General features: G+C 29.8%; 3 protein-coding genes across 9 annotated transcripts; 2 read left to right on the top strand and 1 right to left on the bottom strand.

The window, feature by feature from the left end:
• Positions 1-4,497: 4,497 nt before the first annotated feature.
• Positions 4,498-7,129, bottom strand: LOC132944611 (protein-L-isoaspartate(D-aspartate) O-methyltransferase). 2 transcript variants are annotated; one of them, XM_061014053.1, is made up of 6 exons: positions 6,742-7,129; positions 6,532-6,682; positions 6,123-6,259; positions 5,598-5,823; positions 5,446-5,531; positions 4,498-4,882 (listed from the first exon to the last, which is right to left on the bottom strand). In XM_061014053.1, exons 2-6 carry the CDS (start codon positions 6,584-6,586, stop codon positions 4,700-4,702), a joined length of 687 nt encoding a protein of 228 aa, XP_060870036.1. In that variant the 5' UTR covers positions 6,587-6,682; positions 6,742-7,129; the 3' UTR covers positions 4,498-4,699. The 2 variants fall into 2 exon arrangements, with proteins under 2 accessions (XP_060870036.1, XP_060870037.1); XM_061014054.1 differs by having other exon boundaries at positions 6,532-6,699.
• A 1,477-nt stretch (positions 7,130-8,606) lies between these two features.
• On the top strand, positions 8,607-14,761 carry LOC132944802 (nucleolar and coiled-body phosphoprotein 1). 4 transcript variants are annotated; one of them, XM_061014314.1, is made up of 11 exons: positions 8,607-8,853; positions 9,479-9,534; positions 9,615-9,655; positions 10,706-10,906; positions 11,107-11,412; positions 11,627-11,833; positions 11,892-11,987; positions 12,051-12,157; positions 12,973-13,011; positions 13,179-13,367; positions 14,259-14,761. In XM_061014314.1, exons 1-11 carry the CDS (start codon positions 8,761-8,763, stop codon positions 14,412-14,414), a joined length of 1,491 nt encoding a protein of 496 aa, XP_060870297.1. In that variant the 5' UTR covers positions 8,607-8,760; the 3' UTR covers positions 14,415-14,761. The 4 variants fall into 4 exon arrangements, with proteins under 4 accessions (XP_060870297.1, XP_060870298.1, XP_060870296.1 ...); XM_061014315.1 differs by having other exon boundaries at positions 11,630-11,833; XM_061014313.1 differs by lacking the exon at positions 13,179-13,367 and adding an exon at positions 13,564-14,127 and having other exon boundaries at positions 11,630-11,833; positions 14,259-14,399.
• Positions 14,762-16,171: 1,410 nt separating this feature from the next.
• Positions 16,172-22,017, top strand: LOC132944238 (palmitoyltransferase ZDHHC18). 3 transcript variants are annotated; one of them, XM_061013478.1, is made up of 11 exons: positions 16,172-16,306; positions 16,394-16,481; positions 16,545-16,713; positions 16,801-16,961; positions 17,931-18,095; positions 18,692-18,829; positions 18,915-19,066; positions 19,638-19,755; positions 19,814-19,929; positions 19,987-20,149; positions 20,649-22,017. In XM_061013478.1, exons 3-11 carry the CDS (start codon positions 16,565-16,567, stop codon positions 20,924-20,926), a joined length of 1,440 nt encoding a protein of 479 aa, XP_060869461.1. In that variant the 5' UTR covers positions 16,172-16,306; positions 16,394-16,481; positions 16,545-16,564; the 3' UTR covers positions 20,927-22,017. The 3 variants fall into 3 exon arrangements, with proteins under 3 accessions (XP_060869461.1, XP_060869459.1, XP_060869460.1); XM_061013476.1 differs by having other exon boundaries at positions 16,173-16,306; positions 16,394-16,713; positions 20,649-22,016; XM_061013477.1 differs by lacking the exon at positions 16,172-16,306 and having other exon boundaries at positions 16,340-16,481.
• The last annotated feature ends 356 nt before the right edge of the window (positions 22,018-22,373 follow it).

Genomic DNA, 22,373 nt, shown 5'->3' on the forward strand with positions numbered 1-22,373 from the left:
AATAAAATAAACTGAATACACTATACGTCTATACCATATCAAAGTTATAATTTTTTAGTTATTAGTTCATTCATTATACTAAAATTCAGTAATATATTATACCTTTACCTTTACTATTACTTTTTTTTGCGTGTGTGAGTCGCGGCCCGATAGGCGAACACTTCACCCTCGTCCTATTTACTTCACTTTACCATTACTGTATATTATAATGACAATGAAATATTTAATGTAATGTGCATGCTATTATATGTAGATTATTTTGCTCCTTATGGTTTATTTGTCTTGTCTTTATTATGAAGAAAATATTTAGTTCTAATATTGTAACACTGTTTTTTGCATATTATTATAATATTATGCATAAAATATAAATTAACAAATATCCTAAATTAAAAAACATATTCGTTTTATATTTATTGTACATTTGTACTTATTCAGTTTTATAATTAATTACTCTGGGTTAAGAAATTAATTTTGTCCAACTAAACTATAAAATAAAAGATGTATTGGTAGTATAAAATTAACATACTCTTTATACTTTTAAATAATATAATATCATTTTATACTTTTTATCCATTATTACAGTATTTTAACGAGGGAAAAACTGAATTCAATGACCCTGCTGACAAAGTGACAACACATCTTTAATTTATCTACACACCAGTGCACACTCTGAACAGTGCTTCTGTTGTTACTGTTTAGTTAATCTGTCCTTCACTCTACACGTCTCTACAAGACCAACGTATTCAATTTATCATGCATTAAACATTTTAAAAATGTAAGTAAACCAATACAATTAAAAATTATATAATTTACTTTAAATTGGAACCCTGTAGTCATTAGCCAGGGAGTATAGACGCAAAAAAAGACAGATGAACATACGGACTTGAGCTTATTCAATTAAATAAATAAATAACATAAATAGATGAAATTGAATCTACAGATCGGTTTTTATATATTACGTAGGTATACTTTTGAGCAGTTTTGACTTGTTCAATATCTATCTCTCGACGAAACAAAGTCTGAATTATAATTTATAACGTAGGTATTTCATGTATACTTTAAGTTGTAATTATAATAATATATTTAAGTAGACGCTACTAAAAAAGTATACCTACAAACGTTATATATAGGTACAACTAGAACTACATTTTAGGAGGTGCTATAATTATGTATATTAAACTCGCGGGGGGCATCATAGGTGGACCCAGAGTTTTATCTTTTTTTCTATTTGTTTTTTTTTAATACAGAACTAAAGCTATAGACAAATTAACCCGCAATATGAATTTTTTTTAGCTCGTAAATGTCTTCCATGGGACGGTATATAAAATAAACTAAAATATTTTAAGTATCCGACCATTGTTCTTTAACTAATACTATGTATAACCTATTGTATAACATAATATTTACCTATATGGCTATTGGCTGATACAATAATATACAATATTACTATATGTAATATGTAAGTAGACATTACTTATGATAATTTATTGTTTAATCTTATAGTATATTAATTAATAAATTATTATTTTATATTTATTACTAAATAAACTGAAACAACACTAGTATAATTTATTTATGATACAAATTTATTTTATTAACTTATATTTTATAATAACAATCGCCTTTGAAATGGCACAAAACTTTTAAATTCTTCTATAACCTTCAGAAGCTTCAACATTGGCCGTTAATCCCTGTTCGACATAGAGGTTGTTACTTGTCCACTATTTGACGCTGCAGGGAAACCGTAGCTTTACACAAAGTTAACGATAATATAAATTATGGTGCCTGTGAGTTGTTCGAATCACAACATCACGTTAAATGAAATACCAAACTTGAAACTACCAAAGTATTATTTCTAAACCATCGATAACAGCGCGGTATCGGTTTCTGAGAGAAGGCAATATTTTTTCGCTGAAAATAGTTATCACCGTATAGCGTCCACTACTTTAATTATACCGAAGTTTTCGTGGCAACGACAATAACATTGAATATAATTTTAGAAATAATGATAGTCGATAAACAAATACGTTTAAGTGATTTAAAGTCTAAATATACAGGCTTCATTAACAATGTAAAATAACAATTGGTAAAAATACATGCAATTATTATTTTAGAGAATTATTTTGAACACTTGAAGTTTTACTAATAAAAAACTGAAATTCAATTAATGTGTATGTATACTAATATACTATTAAATGTTATTAATTTTTTTTTACCTTAGGGTGTGCCTTGACACTCCCGGTACACCCCGTAGTTCCACTTATGGGGGGCATACATAATAATATATATTAAAATTCAAAATTGCAAGTGAACATTTTTAAATTCTTAAATCTTAATTCTATGATGAGCATTCAGCAATAACCGAGATGTCCTCGGCTATTAGAGTTGCAAAAAAAAAAACTGAAACTTGCTATAGCGCTATAATAGATTTCCAGTGTACCTCATCTGTATTATCATTGAATAAGTTGTAAGTAAGTCGCTGCAATAGATGTGTTGTAAATAAGTTTTTTTTTTTAAGTTTTATATGGTATATACAATCTGTTTTTTTAGGAACAATTATAAGAATTTGAAATATTTTTTTAAATTGGGTGCGCGACAGTCGATCAAAAGCGCGGAAGACTTGCGAAAAGCGCGACCTCTCACGGCTCGATATCCGTAACATATAAAACCATCGCGATCGCGACAGATAGCGCTTTCGAGAGACTACGAACGGTACTGGCATGATTCTTGTCAGTCAAAGGGTCGCCGGCACCGGCAGTCCTGATCGTCAAGTCGCGTGGCCTGAGCTGGTCAGGTGTTTGCGGGTGTGGGACCATATCCGGGGCTTCAACCATCTGGAGATGACTCTCGAGCGCCAAGTGGTGCCTCGCCCGGACGTGAATACTGCGTGTTTGTGATCCCAGATACGGTCCACTTAAACACTGCCGCAGTGCTTCAAAGCCGGTCCGTGCGGTCGCTTCCAACGGTGGTTGCTTGATCGTGCGGGCCCTCAACCTAACCGAGAATCTCGTTCGGAAACGGACTTGGTGGAGCGCGATTCTGTTGATCGGAATCGCGCGTGGCGGTTGACCCCCCCCAAACGTCGACACCCGGTTGAGTCACTTCAGGGGACGACGCGTCGGTTCGTCCGATTCGTCGCCACGTGTGTACCGCTGTCGGGTGGTCGGCGACAGAGCAATCCACTTGCGCCTCGGTAAGCAGCTGCAGTTGAATTATACTGTAGAAGCGATCCGGCGAGGCGTACACATGCAACTTAAATGAAATGATAAGGTACGGGATTACGTTATGTTATTGAGATTGAAATTATACTGCTCATATTATAATTTATAATATGTCAGCAACTTTTGTTTGATACGCATCGTGTTCGCCAACCACTCCACATTCCGTCTATTAGCTGGTTCGCCGCTGTATGGTTGAGACTTGTATTAAAATATATTCAAGCTTTTTTACCCAACAGATAAAATTGTATTGATATTCATTATTCATAAAAAAAAAAATCGGAAACTGATAATGTCCGTAAGCAGTTCAAAACAAATCAAAATATGAGAACAGGTGGATATAAACAACCAGTGAAAATTTCATGTATATACGTTCGTTTGTTTTAGAGTTATACACCAAAAACCAAAATCGATTTCATCGATAACCGATTTTGCGTAATAATTCTCGTGTTTCCTTAATTTTTATTTTATTCCATAGCCAGATAGCCTCATATTAATATAAGATTTAAGTTTTTAAGAACAAATGTTTGAGGGTTAAAGATGATTCTTGTTTACTTTTTAGCAATATAATGTATAAAGATCAAAATATAATATACATTATACATTCCACTCTAAATAAATTGTTTAATTAATAATTACTTTTTAGTTTGCCAAAATACCTAACAGTTAGTAGTTACCCAGCTTCCACACAAAAATAAGAGTCACAAAAGATTAGTAGAATCCTGTCCATTTTAGAGCAGTTAGAAACTATAAAAGAAATTATTTTTTACAAAATGTTTTTTTTGTTTACGTCACGTGTGATAACATTAACCAATAATCATAAAATTAAAAAATATATATATAAATTATAATAAATAAATGAAATAAAATAATATAATGATTGAAATTGCTAAAATGTTAAACACAACATTTGTATAACATTTAAATACCATAAACATAAAAACAATAAATATTTTATTAATTTAACCTCTGATATTTAAGTATATTAAAAGCATTGATGAATAATTGAAAATGTACTACTTTATAAGATTTAAAAACTTTAGAGTAAGGAATTCAATTAATTAAAAACGAAAAATAATAGAATGTAACCAATGCTAATTGTGATTTTTGTTCATGATTATGACATTTATTAATTATTAGTGATAATTTAAAAACAAATCTGAAATCATATTATACAAAATAAATCACCAAGAAATAGAAATAGAACATAATAGGCAATACTGTTTTAAAACAGTCAAGATGTTATAATTTATATATGAATTCTAAAAAAACAATTAGATAATCAATGTCAGAATGATTTAATTTATAAATATAATTTAATAACAATGTCAAATACAATAACACATTAAGAAAAAATTTTACAGTGGTATTCTGTTGAGATACATGTTTTATAAAAACTAGAGATATCATATTAATTGATTATTCAGAGCTCTATTTAAGTAATATATTTTTATTACACAAAATAAATTGTATATTTATGGTCAGTGGTTCCATTTACTTCTTTGAGATGCTGCATCTGTTAGAGGAACGTAGATCACATCCATCAGCTTTTTCCTGGATATTGAGCCATCTAATTTCTTATCAATCACTTCCAACACTTGGTCTCCATTTTGTGGCCCAATTGGCAATACAAGACGCCCACCAGGTTTTAATTGATCGATTAACTAATGAAATACAAGTAATACAACACATTATTCAAAATAAAATATTATATTTAAATCTTGTAATAAAAACATGGACATTTTATTGTAAATATTACAATACATAGTGTGTATTTGTTTAGCAATAACACTATAATTTTAGAAATATATTAGTTATCAGCAAGGTATGTGTCAACTATATTGACACAGATAAATTAAAAAAAGAAAAACTAAAATGGTAAAAAGGGTAATAAGTTTTAAAAAAATAGATGTATCATTGGAAAGGTATTGTTGTAGGTTGATGATTTCAAAAATAATTTTTTTTTACACATACAGGTGGGTAAAATATCAAAAATAGTAATACACAAGTGACACCTGTCCAGTAAGATAAAATTTAAAAAAAATTTTACAAAATGTTCATACGAATAAAAGGAGAAGCACAAACGATGATACCGAACAGTGCATACAATCAGATATGCAATATTTTAGAGCTTGGTTTTTACAGTTTTTACTGACAAATTTCAACCAATGAACGATACAAGTTATAATTATCAAATTATATTATTATTTGTTATAAAAATGTTTACCGGTTGTGGAATTTTTTCAGCAGCAGCTCCAACATGTATTGCATTATATGGTGCATATTTTTCTAATCCAAGTCGTCCATCTCCAGCTGTAGCATTAATATACTTTTATTAAATTCATAAAAACTATATTGAAATGTATTCTGATATTTTACTTTCTAAAATCACTCTCTGGGAAATCAATAGTTCTGGATTATCTTTTTTAACATTTTCTAAAGATTTTTCAACAAGTTCAGGAATATGATCAATGCCAACAGCTTTTCCCTTTTCTCCTAACATTGTAGCCATACAAGCAGTTAAATATCCAGATCCAGAACCAATATCTAAGGCTCGTTCCCCTTCTACTAATTGATCTTTCAAAAGTTCCAAAGCGTATGCATGCTAAAATTATACAATATATAAAATTATTTAAATAATTATATGTAACATAATACCATGCATATTATAATATTTTAAATTACTTCTAAAACTATAAATTTATAAAATGTAAAATAATATCTACATTATAGGATGTTCTTGCATTGAAAAATTCCCTGTTTTTTTTTAACACTAAAATAAAAAATGGACAGCTTGGACTTTATTGAGGGAATTGTTTAAAGTTTTAGATAAAACTTCAATATTTTTTCAGAGCTACTTAACATTTAATTCACATAAACATAATAATATATCTCATATAATACCATATGAGGTGCGCTGATTGTAACTCCATAGCCAATACTTTGTGGTTGATCTAAATATGGTGATGTTGATACATAATTGCCCCTATCAACGGCTTTCATTATTTTTTCTACTTTATCACTTTTAATAACATTGTTAGCTGAAAAAAATTAAAATTTTAAGACATAAGTATCATTTTATGGTTAGTGAATAATACGTAATATTAAAATGGTAAAAATGTCTTGAAATCTATTTTTAATCCAGAATAAAGGTATATCAATTTGCGCAAGAACTAAATAATAATATAAGTATATAACATATTTAAGAATTAAAACTAAATCAAGACAATTTTGATGGTATGAGAAATTGAATGCAAATAACTGGAGCCATCAATAAGTAATAATAATATTATAATTTATGATAACTATTTACCACGTAAGTTTTGTACAAGTTCAATATTATTTCGACCGTGAGATCTCCACGCCATTTGGAACCCTTTTGTATTTCACTGTTCCTAGTTCCAGATACTATGTCTATTGTGTAATGTCCTAGTGTCCAGTGTCTATGCGTTTTGCGTTTTAACCTGTAAATTAGTTATAACTTATAAGATACGGTGTAATTTCTTCCGGGACTTTCACTTACTAATGAGACATAGAATAATTTATTCTATGCACGATGTACCATTAATTGTTCAGTTTAATGCAGTACAGGACTGGCGGCACAGTCTGTGTGCACTAATGTCTTATGCAGCATGCACTATGTGTCTATGCAGTAGTTGTATGCACTAACATAATATTAAAATTATAAATTTTTATTATTTGTACTAATATAAGTTTATTTCAAAGAGTACACTGAGCACAGACTAGTGACTACAGTTGTGCTACACTACTACAGGAATATGCATACATTTTATTATTTTAACACGATTTAACAATTAAAGTATTAAACAAGGTGTATTGAACTACACCTTGGTATTAAACTAGAATTATAAGTAGAATTTAGTATTTACACTTATTTATCTTTTTTTAGTATTTTATAACATAGATATCAGCTGTGTTAAGATATTTTGATAGCACCATTGATTAAAAATTAAAATAATAAAATTGCTTGCAGGAACAACTGACTTACTGCAGGCGCTCTCTATTTGTAAAAATAATGTTATGTTAGAATCATGGTGGATAGATCATAGATAATATTATAATATTAAATAATAAAACTAGACCGGTTTAAAATAATAGACATATAATAGAATATTTATTCTTTATTTCTTTATTAATATTTATTTCTATAAATCCACCTTGCACACAGTGGCGTATTTAGGTTTTAGTTTTTGCGGGGCCCCGGACAAAATAATTGTCCATGTCTTTTTTTTTAAATTGGTACCTACATAATATATTTGTTTATATTTTCCTATGTTTTCATTATATATTTATTATACCCCCCCCCCCCCAGATATCTTTAATATGTATTGCAGTCTATATAGTTAATAATTGTTACCTATATATTTTTGACTCCACGCAAGACTTCTCAGTAAGGCCCAGAGACAGGCGCGGACTGGTAAAAAAGGGCACGGGATGCTACTCAATTTAAAGGCCAAATAACAAAAATTGTTGGGACAAATTTATAACATATAGATTATCTGATAATTTATAAAATATTCATATATTTTATTTTAAAAATATATAGAATATATACGTTAAAAACGTAAATAAGTACCAAGTTTTTCGATGTAACTACATATTAGCTACCATAATATATCTCGCTTGAAAATTAAAATATCGAAAAAAAAGCCAACGCCAAATCACAGGTAATGTTATTACCTAAAATATTGATAATATGTCAAATCACTCTAATATCAAAACTATAACAGTGTACAATTGAAACTAGTGAACGGAAATTTGCAATGTCGTACGTGTGTTAAACGGAGACAACAAATGCATGGGTACTGGGTAGCATCCTCTTAATTATATTCATTCCATAATTCCCTTAAAAATATATTCCAATTATTTCTTCCGGTTACTACTTTATCCACTTAATCAAGGTGGACCAATCCACCTTGCACTAAACATTTGATCAAAAAGTTTTTTTTATCATTTTAACCAGTTTATTTAGCCATGTTTTCTACCAAACTTTTTTAGAACAAATGTCTTATGGAACTACGGTTGATGTCTCGAGTCTCGACCGTGATCAATAAAGCTTTATTAAATAAGGTCCCGACTAAAAAAAGTCGGTCAGCGGTTAGCGGAAATTCCTGCTTTTCTAGGATTAAATATTAATAATAATTATTAGATTAGGTAAAAAAAAATGTTGAGATAATATTTTCAATTGACAGATCGCCGAGATTATCTGTTCAACACGTGGATTTGTCCGGGCAATCGAGACATCAACTTATACGGCCGCCACAGTTTATGAGGCTCATGACAGTTGGCTACACCGCACACATTCCCACCCACCCACTACGAATCATCTCCCTCGTGGACGGCGGGCCGCTTCCAATGAAATAAACAAATCCGAATTCTTTTACGCACCGCCGCCACGGACCGCAACACATAGAACCACGAGTTTCATTTGCGTGCCGGCCATTTAGTCGTCCCGTCCCGAGACACTCTGCCTGTTGGTACATATTTTTTCGAATTCGAATTAGCACCACACGATATCAAAATGAGTGCTGAAACCGTGAACGCGTTGGTGTTCGACTATTTGAACTCGTTGGATCAGAACCTTGCAAACATGTTCCAGACCAAGACTAAAGCCGTGAGTATATTGGGTTTATACTATGGAAACCACGTGTGCCTACGATTTTTTTTCGCCAACTATCCGACTACTGATTATATTTTACCTCGTATTTACACCCGGCATCCGAGTTGGCGAACGCGTCTTCGTTTAATTACGTTCAGGTATTTGGGCTGTGTAAAATAAAAACGATTTTAATAGATTACTCCATACCGAAGGTTTTTATTAAATTTAATTAAATTTATTTTTTTTACACGTGGTATCCAACGTTATCGGTCTTTTGATTTTATTCCATAGTAAGATCCTGAATATACTACATGTGAATACACCTGTATAATATTTTGAATCTGTGTTGACCTTTACCTTGAACTTCTAACCAATTCACACAGTTATTGGGTCTTTATTCATCACTGGTTCTTCGGATCTGTTTTTTGTATAATAGTATTAACTGTTGAGACATTTTATTGTTGTACATTTACCGTGATGTATGTATTAATAAATTCCCCACATTTCTTAAAAATTATTTCATAATTTTCGATTTTTTTGTCATTAAAAAAAAAATGTCTTTATCTTGGTTAATTATTAGTCCCTAGTACTACAACATGGAAATATATTCTAATTGTTTTGTTTTTATTTAAAATTTTAGTCAAAACTGCAGAGGGGACAAACTAAATTAACCCAGCTAATAGATGATCATTTGAAGTATGTAATATCAATCTTATACATAAGTTATTACAATAATCTATTAATGTAGTTAATTGAAATTTTTAAAATATTTTCAGGACTTCAAAGAAGACAATTAAATTGCAAAAAAAAGGACCTTGTAAGTTAAACATTTTATTTAAACAAATGGTTATTGGAACTATTACCTAATAATATTTTACTAATATTTTAAAATAATTTACATACATTAGTGCTTGACACAAAATCTAGTATCTAACCATGATACTCATAGCCTCTTTTTAAGTATGAGTAGATACTGATATTATCCTCTATAAAATATCTTGCATTTGCCCCCAGTTGATGTAAATTGTGTCCTTTATTTATTGCTCTTGATTATTATTAAATGTTAATTTGAAAAAATTAATATTACATAGTCTTCTTCACTTCTTACAAAATTAAATACACCAATAAAAATATAGTACAATTTTCTTTGCGGACTCCTAAGTAATTATCAGCACACCCAAGGGATCCATTGACTACTATTCAAGGACCCTGTGTAAGTGGATGTTTAAGGTTAACTGGGATATCAGTTGGATATTATGAGGGTTACTTGTGAGACAGTTTGAACAACTGTATGATGTAGGTTAGGTCCAATTAAGAGGATGTGGTACCCCCATGTGTGTTGCCTCCATCATATACACTTGTACAACATACTCTGTGCCACGAGAGAATACATATGGCACGCAACTGGTCTATGGTACACACTTGCTGCCATAACCGGCGTGCTTCAACGGGTGGCAATCTTGTTGGTAAGGTGGTGGGGATGCGCGATAAAAGACTAGTTTTGGTCGGCCGCCGTATACATTCTCTCATGGCGCAAGGTATAGAGTGAATTAATAATATAAGGATACTTTATTTGTCACTACTCACTAATTGATAGCTGTTAAATCATTGTTAGCTGATTGACTAGTTTCTACACCAAGAGTAGCTTTTTTACAGCAGACCTGATCTGAAATACGCTTTGGCCTCCCTAAGATTTTTATGATAAAGGATAGAAAACTTATGTAATCTAAATTATGAAAATACAATTTTTTGACCATAATTATTGAAATAAAGTTCTATTGTAACAAATAAATTAAATGCATATCTCAGTGAATGAATTACTAAATCTGATCATTTAGTTGACTCATTTTTTAATTTATTTATCTAGCTGTAGATCAAATAATTAAAATAAGTAATGGTAAAGCAGCCGCAGTCGCCGATGAAGAATCTGAAGAAGAAAGTTCAGAGGAGGAAGTTGTTGCACCAAAACCAAAAACTAATAGCAAAAAAGGCAAGATAGTAGAAAAAAAAGAAGAAAGTTCTGAAGAAGAAAGCTCAGATGATGATGATGAACCACCAGTAAAGAAAGGTATCTATAGTATAGATAATTTATTTAAAGTAACTTAGTCCTTGAATAGGTATTAAATGTAAATATTATAATAGTTTGTTGATACTGTTCAATCTTATTTTAATTTCTTATTCAATATAATGTTGAAGTAATTTATATAGGCTTTAATAATAATTATTCAATTAACAATGGTTGTTTATAAATAAATAATTGTTTTGCAGCATGTATTGCTCCTGTTAAGAAGCCTGCTGCTAAGAAAGAATCTAGTTCAGAAGAAGAGAGCTCAGAAGAAGAAACTCCTGCTCCTAAAAAGCCTGTTACTAAACCAGTTGTAATGCCACCCGCAGCTAAGAAAACTGCTGCAGAAGAATCATCAGAAGAAGATAGCTCTGAAGAAGAAAGTTCCGAAGAAGAAGAAAAGCCTGCAGTCAAAAAAGCCCCACAGGTACCTGTAAAAAAGGCTAAAGAAGAAAGTTCAGAAGAGGAAAGTTCTGAAGAGGAAACTGTAGTTAAAGTTCCAGCTAAAGGTATAATTTTAACTTAATTATTTATCGAAGTTTCAATGTGTTACAATCTTAAATTTGAAATAATTATTTAAACAAGTGTTCTAAACTTTTTATATTTTTATCCCAACTGTGTGCAAGGAATTAATTTTAATTTTAAAGATTAAACTAACATATTATTATACCTAATAATTATTATAAAATGTTTTGTTAAATGTATATGACTGATCATTTTCAGTAGTTGCTGCTAAAAATGGAAAGAAAGAGTCAAGTTCAGAAGAAGAAAGTTCTGACGAAGAAGATGATACGCCTGCAGTTAAGAAAACAGCCGCTCCGCCAGCAGTTAAGAAAACAGCCGCTCCGCCAGCTTTGAAAAAAACCCAAGAATCTAGTTCTGAAGAAGAAAGTTCTGATGAGGAAACTGTAGTTAAAACTCCAGCGAAAGGTTTGTTTTCAAAATATTCTATATTATAGCAACTTCAATTTTATTTTTTTATTTTTAGCTCCTGTTTCTGCGAAGAAAGCTAAAAAAGAATCTAGTTCTGAAGAGGAAAGTTCAGAAGATGAAACCCCAGCTACAACCAAACCATTGAAAAAAAGTAAATTGTTTTTCTTTTTTTCTTGGATGTGATTTTTAATTTGTATTATTTACTGTATATCAGCTGTAACTAAACCAGTCGTTGCTAAAGAAGAAAGTGAAGAAGAAGAATCTGATGACGATGATGATGAAGAAGAAGAAGAAGAAGTTAGCAAGACTCCAAATAGTCAGGTAAAAATCCAAGATATTGTTTGAGATCACTTGGTTATCAAATTTTATCAATAACTTTTTTTAAATTGTACAGTGAAAATCTAGTTATTTTTTTGTTTTATTATATCAAAAAAATGTCAACTTATTACATGTTTGTTAAAATTAAAATACTGGAAGTTATAAATAATTGTCTAACAACTTAATCTTTAACCAGTTTCACTGTATTTATTTACTTTTGTATCTATTCTGTTGACAATATTTATACAGTAAACCCTGTGTAATATGGAAACTGTTGGGACCGGATATTTTTTCCATTTAATACAGGTTATATAAATAAAAAAAAATTCCCGATAGATCTTTATTAAATGTAATTTATTATTTATTTCATATATTCTACATATTTATTATTGCATTTTATTCTACATAATTATATACTCCGAAATTCATCCAATGTTTTTTGTTTTGTTATTTGACTTGCCATTTTCTTTTCTACTAAATTTTTCAAGTTGAGAATTCAAGAAGTTCATTTTGTTATTTTGATCCAATGCGAACATTTCAAATCGTTTTATTTCATGTAGGACGTTTTTATACGTTTTAATATCATTGCCATGCAATGGTACATTATCAGTTTTGTCTTCGGAACTGGATTGTTCAACATCTATTAAAGTGCAAGGTTTTCTAAGTTTTCTATTCATTGACTGATAATTTTAAAATAGTACATCTACATATTTCCATGATAAAATATCGTTTCCATTTCCACGTTAAGCCGGTTCCATATTACACAGGTTTTACTGTAATATATTATTGCAACTTAAAATATTTTCTATTTTATTTAGATCAAAAATCAGCCATTTGTTAAAGCAGCGAATGGAGATGTAAGTAAATCTTAATTTTCCTATGTATTAACTATTTTGGAAGAACTTGTCTTAGGGATAGGGTTGGGCTAGGTACTTTATATTACTACATACTGCTCAATATGTAAATTAAATATGAGTTAAAATGTATTTCATATAAAAATAAATCAATTAAACAATGATTTTAGAATAAATTATTAATGGGAAACATGGAACAATTTGATACTAGTAACAACTCTTTTGATACCGGTAACAACTCTTTTGGCTCTGATAAAAAGAAAAACCAGCAAAATAGACGATCAGATCCTTATAGACGTGTCCGTGATGATAATGTCAGTGTTGATGGACGTCTTTTGGATAATTCACTAAAAGCAAAGGTAAGGTTAGCCTTGATTTTTGTGGCTAACCAAACTGGCGCATGAAAATTAATTCATAAATGTAAAATAACTTAGAATGAATAGTGGTTTTTTGATTATAATTCTTCCAAAATAGTACAATATGCTGTTTTTATTTAATTGATATTTTTCATGCTCAGTTTGGAATAGTTCACTAATTAATATTACTCCCATATAGGATGAAAATGGTTCCGGCAACAAATGGGGTGAAGACCGACAGGGCGGTTTCAGAGGTGGTAGAGGCAATAGAGGAACTCGAGGAGGATTTGGATTCCGAGGTGGTCGTGGAGGCCGTGGGGGTTTCAATCGTGATGATGACCAAAATGGAGGAGGAAGAGGTGGTTTTGGTCGTGGTGGGGGTGGGGGTCGTGGAGGTGGGTTCAAACGTAAATTTGATGACTCCGGTGAAGGAGAAGGTGAAGGCGGTGGTTTCAGAAAGAGTTTTGGAAGTGGTGATGATAATGGTGGAGAACGCCGTAGTTTTGGAGACAAAAGAGGATTTGGTGGTAATAGGTTTGGAGGTGATCGAGGAGGATTTGGAGGTCGCGGTGGTGGTGATAGAGGTGGAAGAGGATTTGGTGGTCGCGGTGGTGGTGATAGAGGTGGAAGAGGCTTTGGTGGACGTGGCGGTGGAGATCGTGGCAGGGGCGGTCGTGGAGGTGGTGGAGACAGATATTTCAATAAAAGTTTTGACTCTAATAGTTCAACACCTCAAAACAAAAAAATTAAATTTGATGATTGAGTAAGTAATTATATTTATTATACTTGAGAGTATAATTATTTGTATCTTGCAAATTAACTTTTATCTGTTAATTATTTATGTTGTGCCAAGCATTATCTTTACACAGTAAACTAATAATTTTGTATTTTCAGAAAGGTCAATATGAAAATTGGGGTAAGAAAGCTGCTCTAGACTTACAATACACTAAAGGAAAATCTTTTAGACACGAAAAAACAAAAAAAAAACGTGGCTCTTATCGTGGTGGTCAAATCGATGTAGGTGTTAATTCCATTAAATTTGACGATTAATAATATAATCGTTATCAAACCGTAATTTTTTATTTTTTAACATTGTTGTTTTTTAAACAATTCCTATCATTATTACAATTTCATTTTTTAACTAAATATAAACAAGAGTTTGTAATTGAATTTTCTTAAATTTCTTTTATTAATAAATAAACTAGATTCGTGTATTTTAAGTTTAGAAGTAAGATTTGTATATAATTAATATTTAAGTGACTGTAATTAAAAGTTATGTATTCAATTTTGAATTAAGATATAATTTTAATTATTATTACATTACCTCATTTAAAAAATTTAATGTATGTTGAAAAATATATTTTTTTGATAAAATATAAGTGGTACCATAAATTGAACTGTTATTGTTTTTCTATATAAATTTAATAGTTTCTACTCAGTTAACTACCCAAATATTCCACACCCACATGTATTTCCTTTGATCTCCGTCTTGTAACATTGTACATTTAGGTTTAGACTTAGTGGTGTAATAGGGTAATTTTAACAACTAATGCTTTTTTGACATTTTTTTTATTTAAGGAATACTATTTTAAAATTGTATACTTTATTACACTCGTCGCTAAATTAATATTAGTTCTAAGTGTTCTAACTTTTATAAGTTGGTGCCCCTAACTTAACAAATACGTGTGTCGTATCCTGTTATCGATAGCTTAAAATGAATGTTCTTAATAGTGCATGAGTTTTTAATTTGTGACTCGTGTAGTCGTGTATAATTTATAATTAAACAGTTAGGACATAAAATGAGCTGAATATTTTTGATGCAAAGCTGATAAAAACAGTAGTAACTTGAAAACGTACATATAATATGGTAGCTACTGGTCCACTTGCGTCTGGAATCGCGATGTTCCTATGAACTCATTATTTTAGTTCTGTGTACGACTAAACATTAAAAAATGCATAATGAAGGAGTGCTAAGAGTAGAGCAACAACATAATGCATTTTATCAATTTTAATTCAAAATGGTTCAGTATGATATAAATTATTTACCTCTATTTATCATTAAAATGTTAAAAAAAAAAAAATGGATAACTGCAACGGTATCGGTTAATTACTCAAAATCTACAACTCGCACTAAAGCTCAATTATTTTGTAGAGAACCTTATGTCCTTCCACCAAAATAGCGCTACTAGTAATTCGATTTTTGTTTACAATACATAAATTAATTTATAAACAAAATAGTGACTATAATAGCCAATGAGCATAGACTGACCACAGCCAATCCGTACGGTACGTTTCGCTTTATATTCGAATAACGGACCGATCCACCCACACAATTGTAAAACGCTTCGTGCGCGATGGTGCAAGTAAAATAATCCTATAATAATATTATAATGCATCGTGTATAACGGCTGTGGGTCAAAGGACTCGGGAGGCCACTGGCCAGACCTGTCACTACTAGGTCATATAGTGTTGGATCGTTCGTCCTACGGTGGTTGATTATAAATTATTAACTGCTAGTACTTACAACTTATAATCAATAAAAATAATAATATATCCAATAGCCAATAGGTATCTAAAATTGGGGCACTGGGCAGTGGCTACAACTGGTATTAGGTTAATATAATATTATGATGTACTAAAAAGCCCGCGACTGAAAAATACCATTACAGTGTCCCGCAGTCCGGTATTTTATCCTTACCTGCTGTAAGGCACTATCTATGAGATATAATTTGAACTTTTTTAAAAAGAAGTTCAAAAATTGTTTTTATACATGAACTCACGCTCACGACATCAGCAGATTCAGATAATGTCAGTTTTTGAGTATCTATGAAATCCTTTTGATCTTGGTCGATATCATGGTTGAATATTCCCGCTCATCCACCGACAGCAATGGTTCTCAAAATCATGTGTAATCTATAATCAATATAGATTGCAGGTTATGGGTAATTTGGTGTTTTTTGTTTACCTATAAATTGTTGATAAAATACTTTTAATCGACGACACAATAAATGATACCTATAATATTTTAGGTATAATAAAAATTAAAAAACTGGGTGAAATTGTATTATTTTTCGTTTGCATTGGCCCCGCTATCCGTTACAACCGTTTCAACCAAAAGTAGGTAGTAATGCATTACTGTGCGCCGAACACTTTATGACATTTATGCGGAATACCATTCAGATTCAAATGACCCATTGGGTATGGCCAAAGTCACCAGGAAATGGGAAATGTTCCCTGGTCGAAACCGATTTTGCTGTGACGGCCGGCTCATGATGGCACCGCATGCGGCAGTGTTCTACATCAATGTGATCCTCATCATTGGCACGAGCGTCCTCTTCTTTGTATTCGAGTGAGTCGAGTCGACGCCATACATTATATTCTGCTTGACCAATGTCTATGATGTGACAAATTATCTACCTATTTTTTGTTGTTCTAGCTGTCCATACCTTAGCCGTCGTGTGACTCCTGTGATTCCAGTCATTTCGGGAGTGTTGTTTCTCTTTGTCATTGGCTCGTTGTTCAAGACTAGTTTCACGGACCCGGGTATTATTCCCAGGGCGACTGACGACGAAGCCGCTTACATCGAGAAGCAAGTTTGTAAGTTTGATAGAATTTGTTTTCTGATTTAATATTAATAAAAGTCTTACATACCTAGATTTAGCTGTGCAGTGACTCTACCATATTCTTTGGTACAGTCCAATTTTTAATATCTTAATTCTCAAAGTAGTTGCTTAGCAACTATATATAACGCTTTATTGTAGTACATTTTTGTATTATTTTTTTGTGAGGTTTTGTTTATAAGTGTTAATGCCATGATAGCAGTGGCATATACAAGGTGTATGTTTGGGAGACAGACATCCCCCTTTAACACGTATTATATAAAAGTCATTTTGATATTAAGTATAAAAATATTAATATAATTTATGTTATTTTTTCCATACATGAACATCTTGAATAGCCGATTGTTTTCATAGAAATGTGTATTTATTTTCCACGATTAATACAATTGAATATCATTAGTGAATGAAATAATTTTGTCAAAAAAAATAGAACCTTTTTTTATTAGCCATATTATTCTTTAATCTTCAGATATTTCAAACTAAAGTATTTTTTAAAATACATTAGACAGTGGACACTGATCAGTTTTAGTTTATGTTTTTGAAAAGCTATGGTTAGCGCTTTAATGCAATTTTTTTTTTCCATAACTCATCTAATTTAGTCCTATTTTTAAAACTAAACTAGTAGTGTTAGATGATTTGATTAACGATAGTAAAATATTGAATTAGAACTAATTAAATACTGCCTTCTTTACAAAGAAATTTGATGAATGTTCTATTGATACTTTCAGAAAAAAACATAATTATACAATGATCGTCAAATAATAATTTTGTCATATTATAACAATTATTATTTACTATTTAAATTAGCCTATATTTACAAATGTTCAGTCAATCATCAAGATACTATTTGATCAATCAAATATCTCTAAAATTATTTATTTTCATATTATTATATTTTATTAATCTATTAATTAAAATATGATATTTTTAATGGATTAAAATTTAGACATTAGTATACCAAACAATGGAGGCACCCCTACTATACGACCACCTCCTAGAACCAAAGAGGTAGTCATCAAAGGAAATTCAATCAAGTTAAAGTATTGTGTAACATGCAAGATTTTTAGACCGCCAAGAGCATCTCATTGTAGTTTATGCAACAATTGTGTTGGTAAGTTTTATTAATATTTTTAGTATTCAATTGTATAATACAATATTATTTATTGGTTAAGGGTGTCAAAGCCTTTTGTTTAAATACAAAAACTTACCTCTCAGGAAAAACCAACCATTTGTGTAATAATCAAATTTTGATAATTTTATTTTTAATACGATAAAATTTTACAGGGCGCGGAACTCTGATTTATTATATTTTCAAAAGCTGTAACACTTTTAAATAACACAAACTTTTGAGTATATTTAAATGTGTTTTTCTTGTGTTATTTAAAGTTACACCAAAACTTTTCCGATGTCACCTGAATAATGTTTTCACTTTAAAAATAAAATAAAAATTATTAAAATTTGACTATTCCACTAAGGTTGATTGTTTTTTCTGTGTAGTGCCTTTTAAACCGTTGAAATGACTTGATTTTATTTTTTTTTTTTTTTATGGTTGCCGTACAACGTAACTGAAAATGTATGTCTATTTAAAAATAACCAGCTTCAACACCCTTAATTAATTTTTTTTGGACTGAAATATTTATATTTATAGAATATGAATAAATGTTTTTTCACTTATATCTTACAATATAATATATTTTTAAAATTTAGAAAACTTCGATCATCACTGTCCATGGGTAGGAAATTGTGTTGGTCGTCGGAACTACAGGTTTTTCTATATGTTTATTGTTTGCTTATCTTTACTTATCATCATCGTGTTCATTGGAGCAGTACTACATTTATTTTACTGTAAGTGGTTTCAATTTTGTTCAAATTAATTTGTATAAATAGGTATATTATTTATTTCATACTTTTGTGTATTTTTTTTATTTAGTATCTGAAAACAGACTAATGGTAGATGCTATTTCTGAATCACCTACTAGCGTGATAGTAGTAATTATTACATTCTTTAGTTGTTGGAGCGTAATTGGACTGGCCGGATTTCATACATTTCTTGCTGCGTCCAATCAAACGACTAATGAAGATGTTAGTATATTATTTATGTATAATGTATATATTATAATTTATAATAAATATAAATACTAACATTTGCAGGGAAGGAAGATAGCCTCTTTCATTTTATTAGATAAAATATACATAATAGTTTTTTTAATAATGATTATTTTCATGTATAATTATGAAATTAATTAAAACATTTTCTTATTTTTTTCCAATGATGAAATAATATGTGATTTATATTTATGTAATTTTCTGGAATAGCTTATTATTATTAATTATATTCTCTTCAAATGCTTATTTAATATTTATCATTCAAGATTCAATATTTTTTTAATAAAAATTATTCTGCTTCAAAAACAAAATTTAAAATTGAGATTTTTATTATTAGTTTAATTAAAAGTATATTGATATTTTGTGTGAACAGCGAACACTGAATGTTTAATTAATTAATTTTTCTTATGGTAATTTTTTTTTTTAAATAAATGAGTTAAATTTAGACAGTAATTAAGTATGAAGTTATTATTCATCGAGTTCACTGCTTCCATCCTTGCAAATAAAATGTTTACTATGAAATAAAATTATAATATATTGTAATTAGATTAAAGGATCTTTTGCCAGTCGAACAGGACGGCCAAATTCCAATCCATATAGTCGAGGTAACATCTGTGCCAATTATTGTTATGTATTGTGTTCTCCTCGTCCACCAAGTCTTTTAGGTATTCATAAATATTAGTATATTGTTCTAAGAATCTTAATTCACTTTATATATTTCAGATAGACGTGGTGTGGTTTTATCGTTAACCGAATCTAAATCAATGAACAAAAGTCAGAGTAGAGATACAGTAATATCTAATAAAGGGTTTGAAGTTTCTGATGCACCTGTCAACCAGGTAATGTGTAATAATTATTTTAATATTTTATGTACTTAATTTAATTTTAATTTATAGAATGGCAAGACAAATACTGATGAGATACAATTGCATCAATATGGTTCATCTAGTATGTTACAACCAGATAGCCTAGACCGCAATCAACATACATTCACAACATCGATGCCAAGTATTCATCATTCGCAAAACAATCATGTGCATCAAAGTCATATAATAAATGGTTTGTATCAAAAGCCACCAACCTCCCATTCTTCAATCTTAATCGCATCACATAATCATTACCCAACTGACTATTTTTTAGTTCCCACCAACCCAAATTATTTTTATGCTAGTCTACCTTTGCGCAGGGACCGTGCAGCTATGTATTATTCAGCTGTTTCTCGAGTTCCTAGTTATCGTTGTAGGAACAATCAAAAACTTTACTATAGTCACTGCCGTGAGCATGGTGGGGGTACTTCATCAACTAGGATGCACTTATCAAATAGTATTATAAATAACACTAGTTAAGTTAATGCTCATCTTTTTGGGAACTGTAATGAAAATAATTGAATTGTTAATATTATATGTTTTGTTTCTTTTTAAATGCTTTTCACTACCATGTAAGTTGATTAGGATTAATATTTGTTGGTAAGTGAACTCTAAAGCTTGAGGTTTAATTTATATAAATAAATATATTAGATAATTAATTTTCATATAATGATGTTTTTATCACTATTTAGGTGTGAAATTCAACAAAAGTGTAACTTCCTTGACTAACACATTCAACGATACTGGCATTTACGAGACTATTGAACCGGGTCGATTAGATCCAGATCTAGATTTAGATGATGGGTCAAAAACTATATCTGGTGCTCCACCGCTGAGTGCTAGTCGGCTACAACTACTTCAGGACACGACAATGATCGAGTCAGCTTTAGACCTGGATTCATTAGAAGATGCATCATCAGTTGGAACTGGAAGCCAAGTGAAATTGGTTAAAAACAAAAATACGTTATGACTAAACTAGATTGAAAAAAAAACAAATTATGTACCTGTTCATTTTTGTAGTCATACATAAATGTAAAATTCCTTATGGCGTCTAGGCAATTTATATGTTGTTTTAATATGACTTAAAATAAAATTAGTGGCAAAATTGTTATTTACCACCAACTGACTGCCCAATCAAATTGTTTTAGGATTAACAATTTTAATGTTATTAAATAAGTGCCTTTTGCTTTATTTATTATTCTAATTAGGTCATTAAACTAAAGCCTAACATTTTTTAAGTATTTAATTTCATTACTAAACAGTAAACACCATGTCATATTTTGCACTTTTCTAATTTGGTCCTTAAAGTTATTAAATTAGATACATATATTTTTTTGTATTATAAGATAACTTAATTTAAATTATAGTATTGTTATATGGCATTACAGAAGTGTTGTGGCTAAGGTTTGACTTAAATATGCCAATGAATAATATGTTTTATTTTTATAGTCAGGGTTTATAAATAGGTAATTATTATTGTTAAATTTTTCTTTTTTTAATAAAAAAACTAACGATTTTTTTCGGGTGTTACCATCTTCTATAAGACTTTTAAACATTCTAATAGGTAAATCAATTATTTATTATTTTTATTAATAATTAGTATGTACATTTTTTTTTTTTATTTTATTGTTCATGAATTTTGCGGTTGTGCTTTTACTTGAATTAACGCGTTAGTGCCTATTTCTTGGAAATAATTTTTTTTCTTTTTATAATTAATGTTATTGATAAAAGTTTATTAATTAGATGAAAGAAATTCAATATATATTTTTATATTTACATTGTTCAACATTTAAATTGTTATTTGTTATAAAGGTAAAAATAGGGTTTAAAATATAAATTTTGATTTTCTTAAAACGAAGACATCAAAAATCAAAATTTAATTTTCATTTCAGCATTTGAATTCATTGAATCAAAAATCAAATTTAAGATGGCTAGTTTGTTTTTTTATTGTAAAGACTTCTACATTATATTTATTATACAGTTTAAAAATAGTTTTAATCATTGATACATCATTTATTCATTTAATATTTAAAGCAGTAATATACAATTATTTTTTTACTAGCAATACGTTTTTATTATTCTTTATATTTTACATATAAGACATTATCAGTGGATTTTAGAGGTGAGTTAAAGTTAATTATTGTGATCATTCACTGACATCAAAATATAATACAATTAAATTAATATATAAAAAAAATTTTTTTAAATTTTTATGCATGTACTCGAGTTTTAAAAGAACACTTTATTTCACTGATTGATTAAATTATAGAAAGGATTATATCATGTCATGTGTATTATTATTATACCCTGTTACTATGAAATAGGATAATAATAATATGTAAATAATATACACCAATATAAAACAATGAAAATTGTAAATACGACTGATCCAAAATGTACTATTATGTAAGGTATTA

This window comes from Metopolophium dirhodum, chromosome 5 (genome assembly GCF_019925205.1).
Source record: "Metopolophium dirhodum isolate CAU chromosome 5, ASM1992520v1, whole genome shotgun sequence".
Lineage (NCBI taxonomy): Eukaryota > Metazoa > Arthropoda > Insecta > Hemiptera > Aphididae > Metopolophium > Metopolophium dirhodum.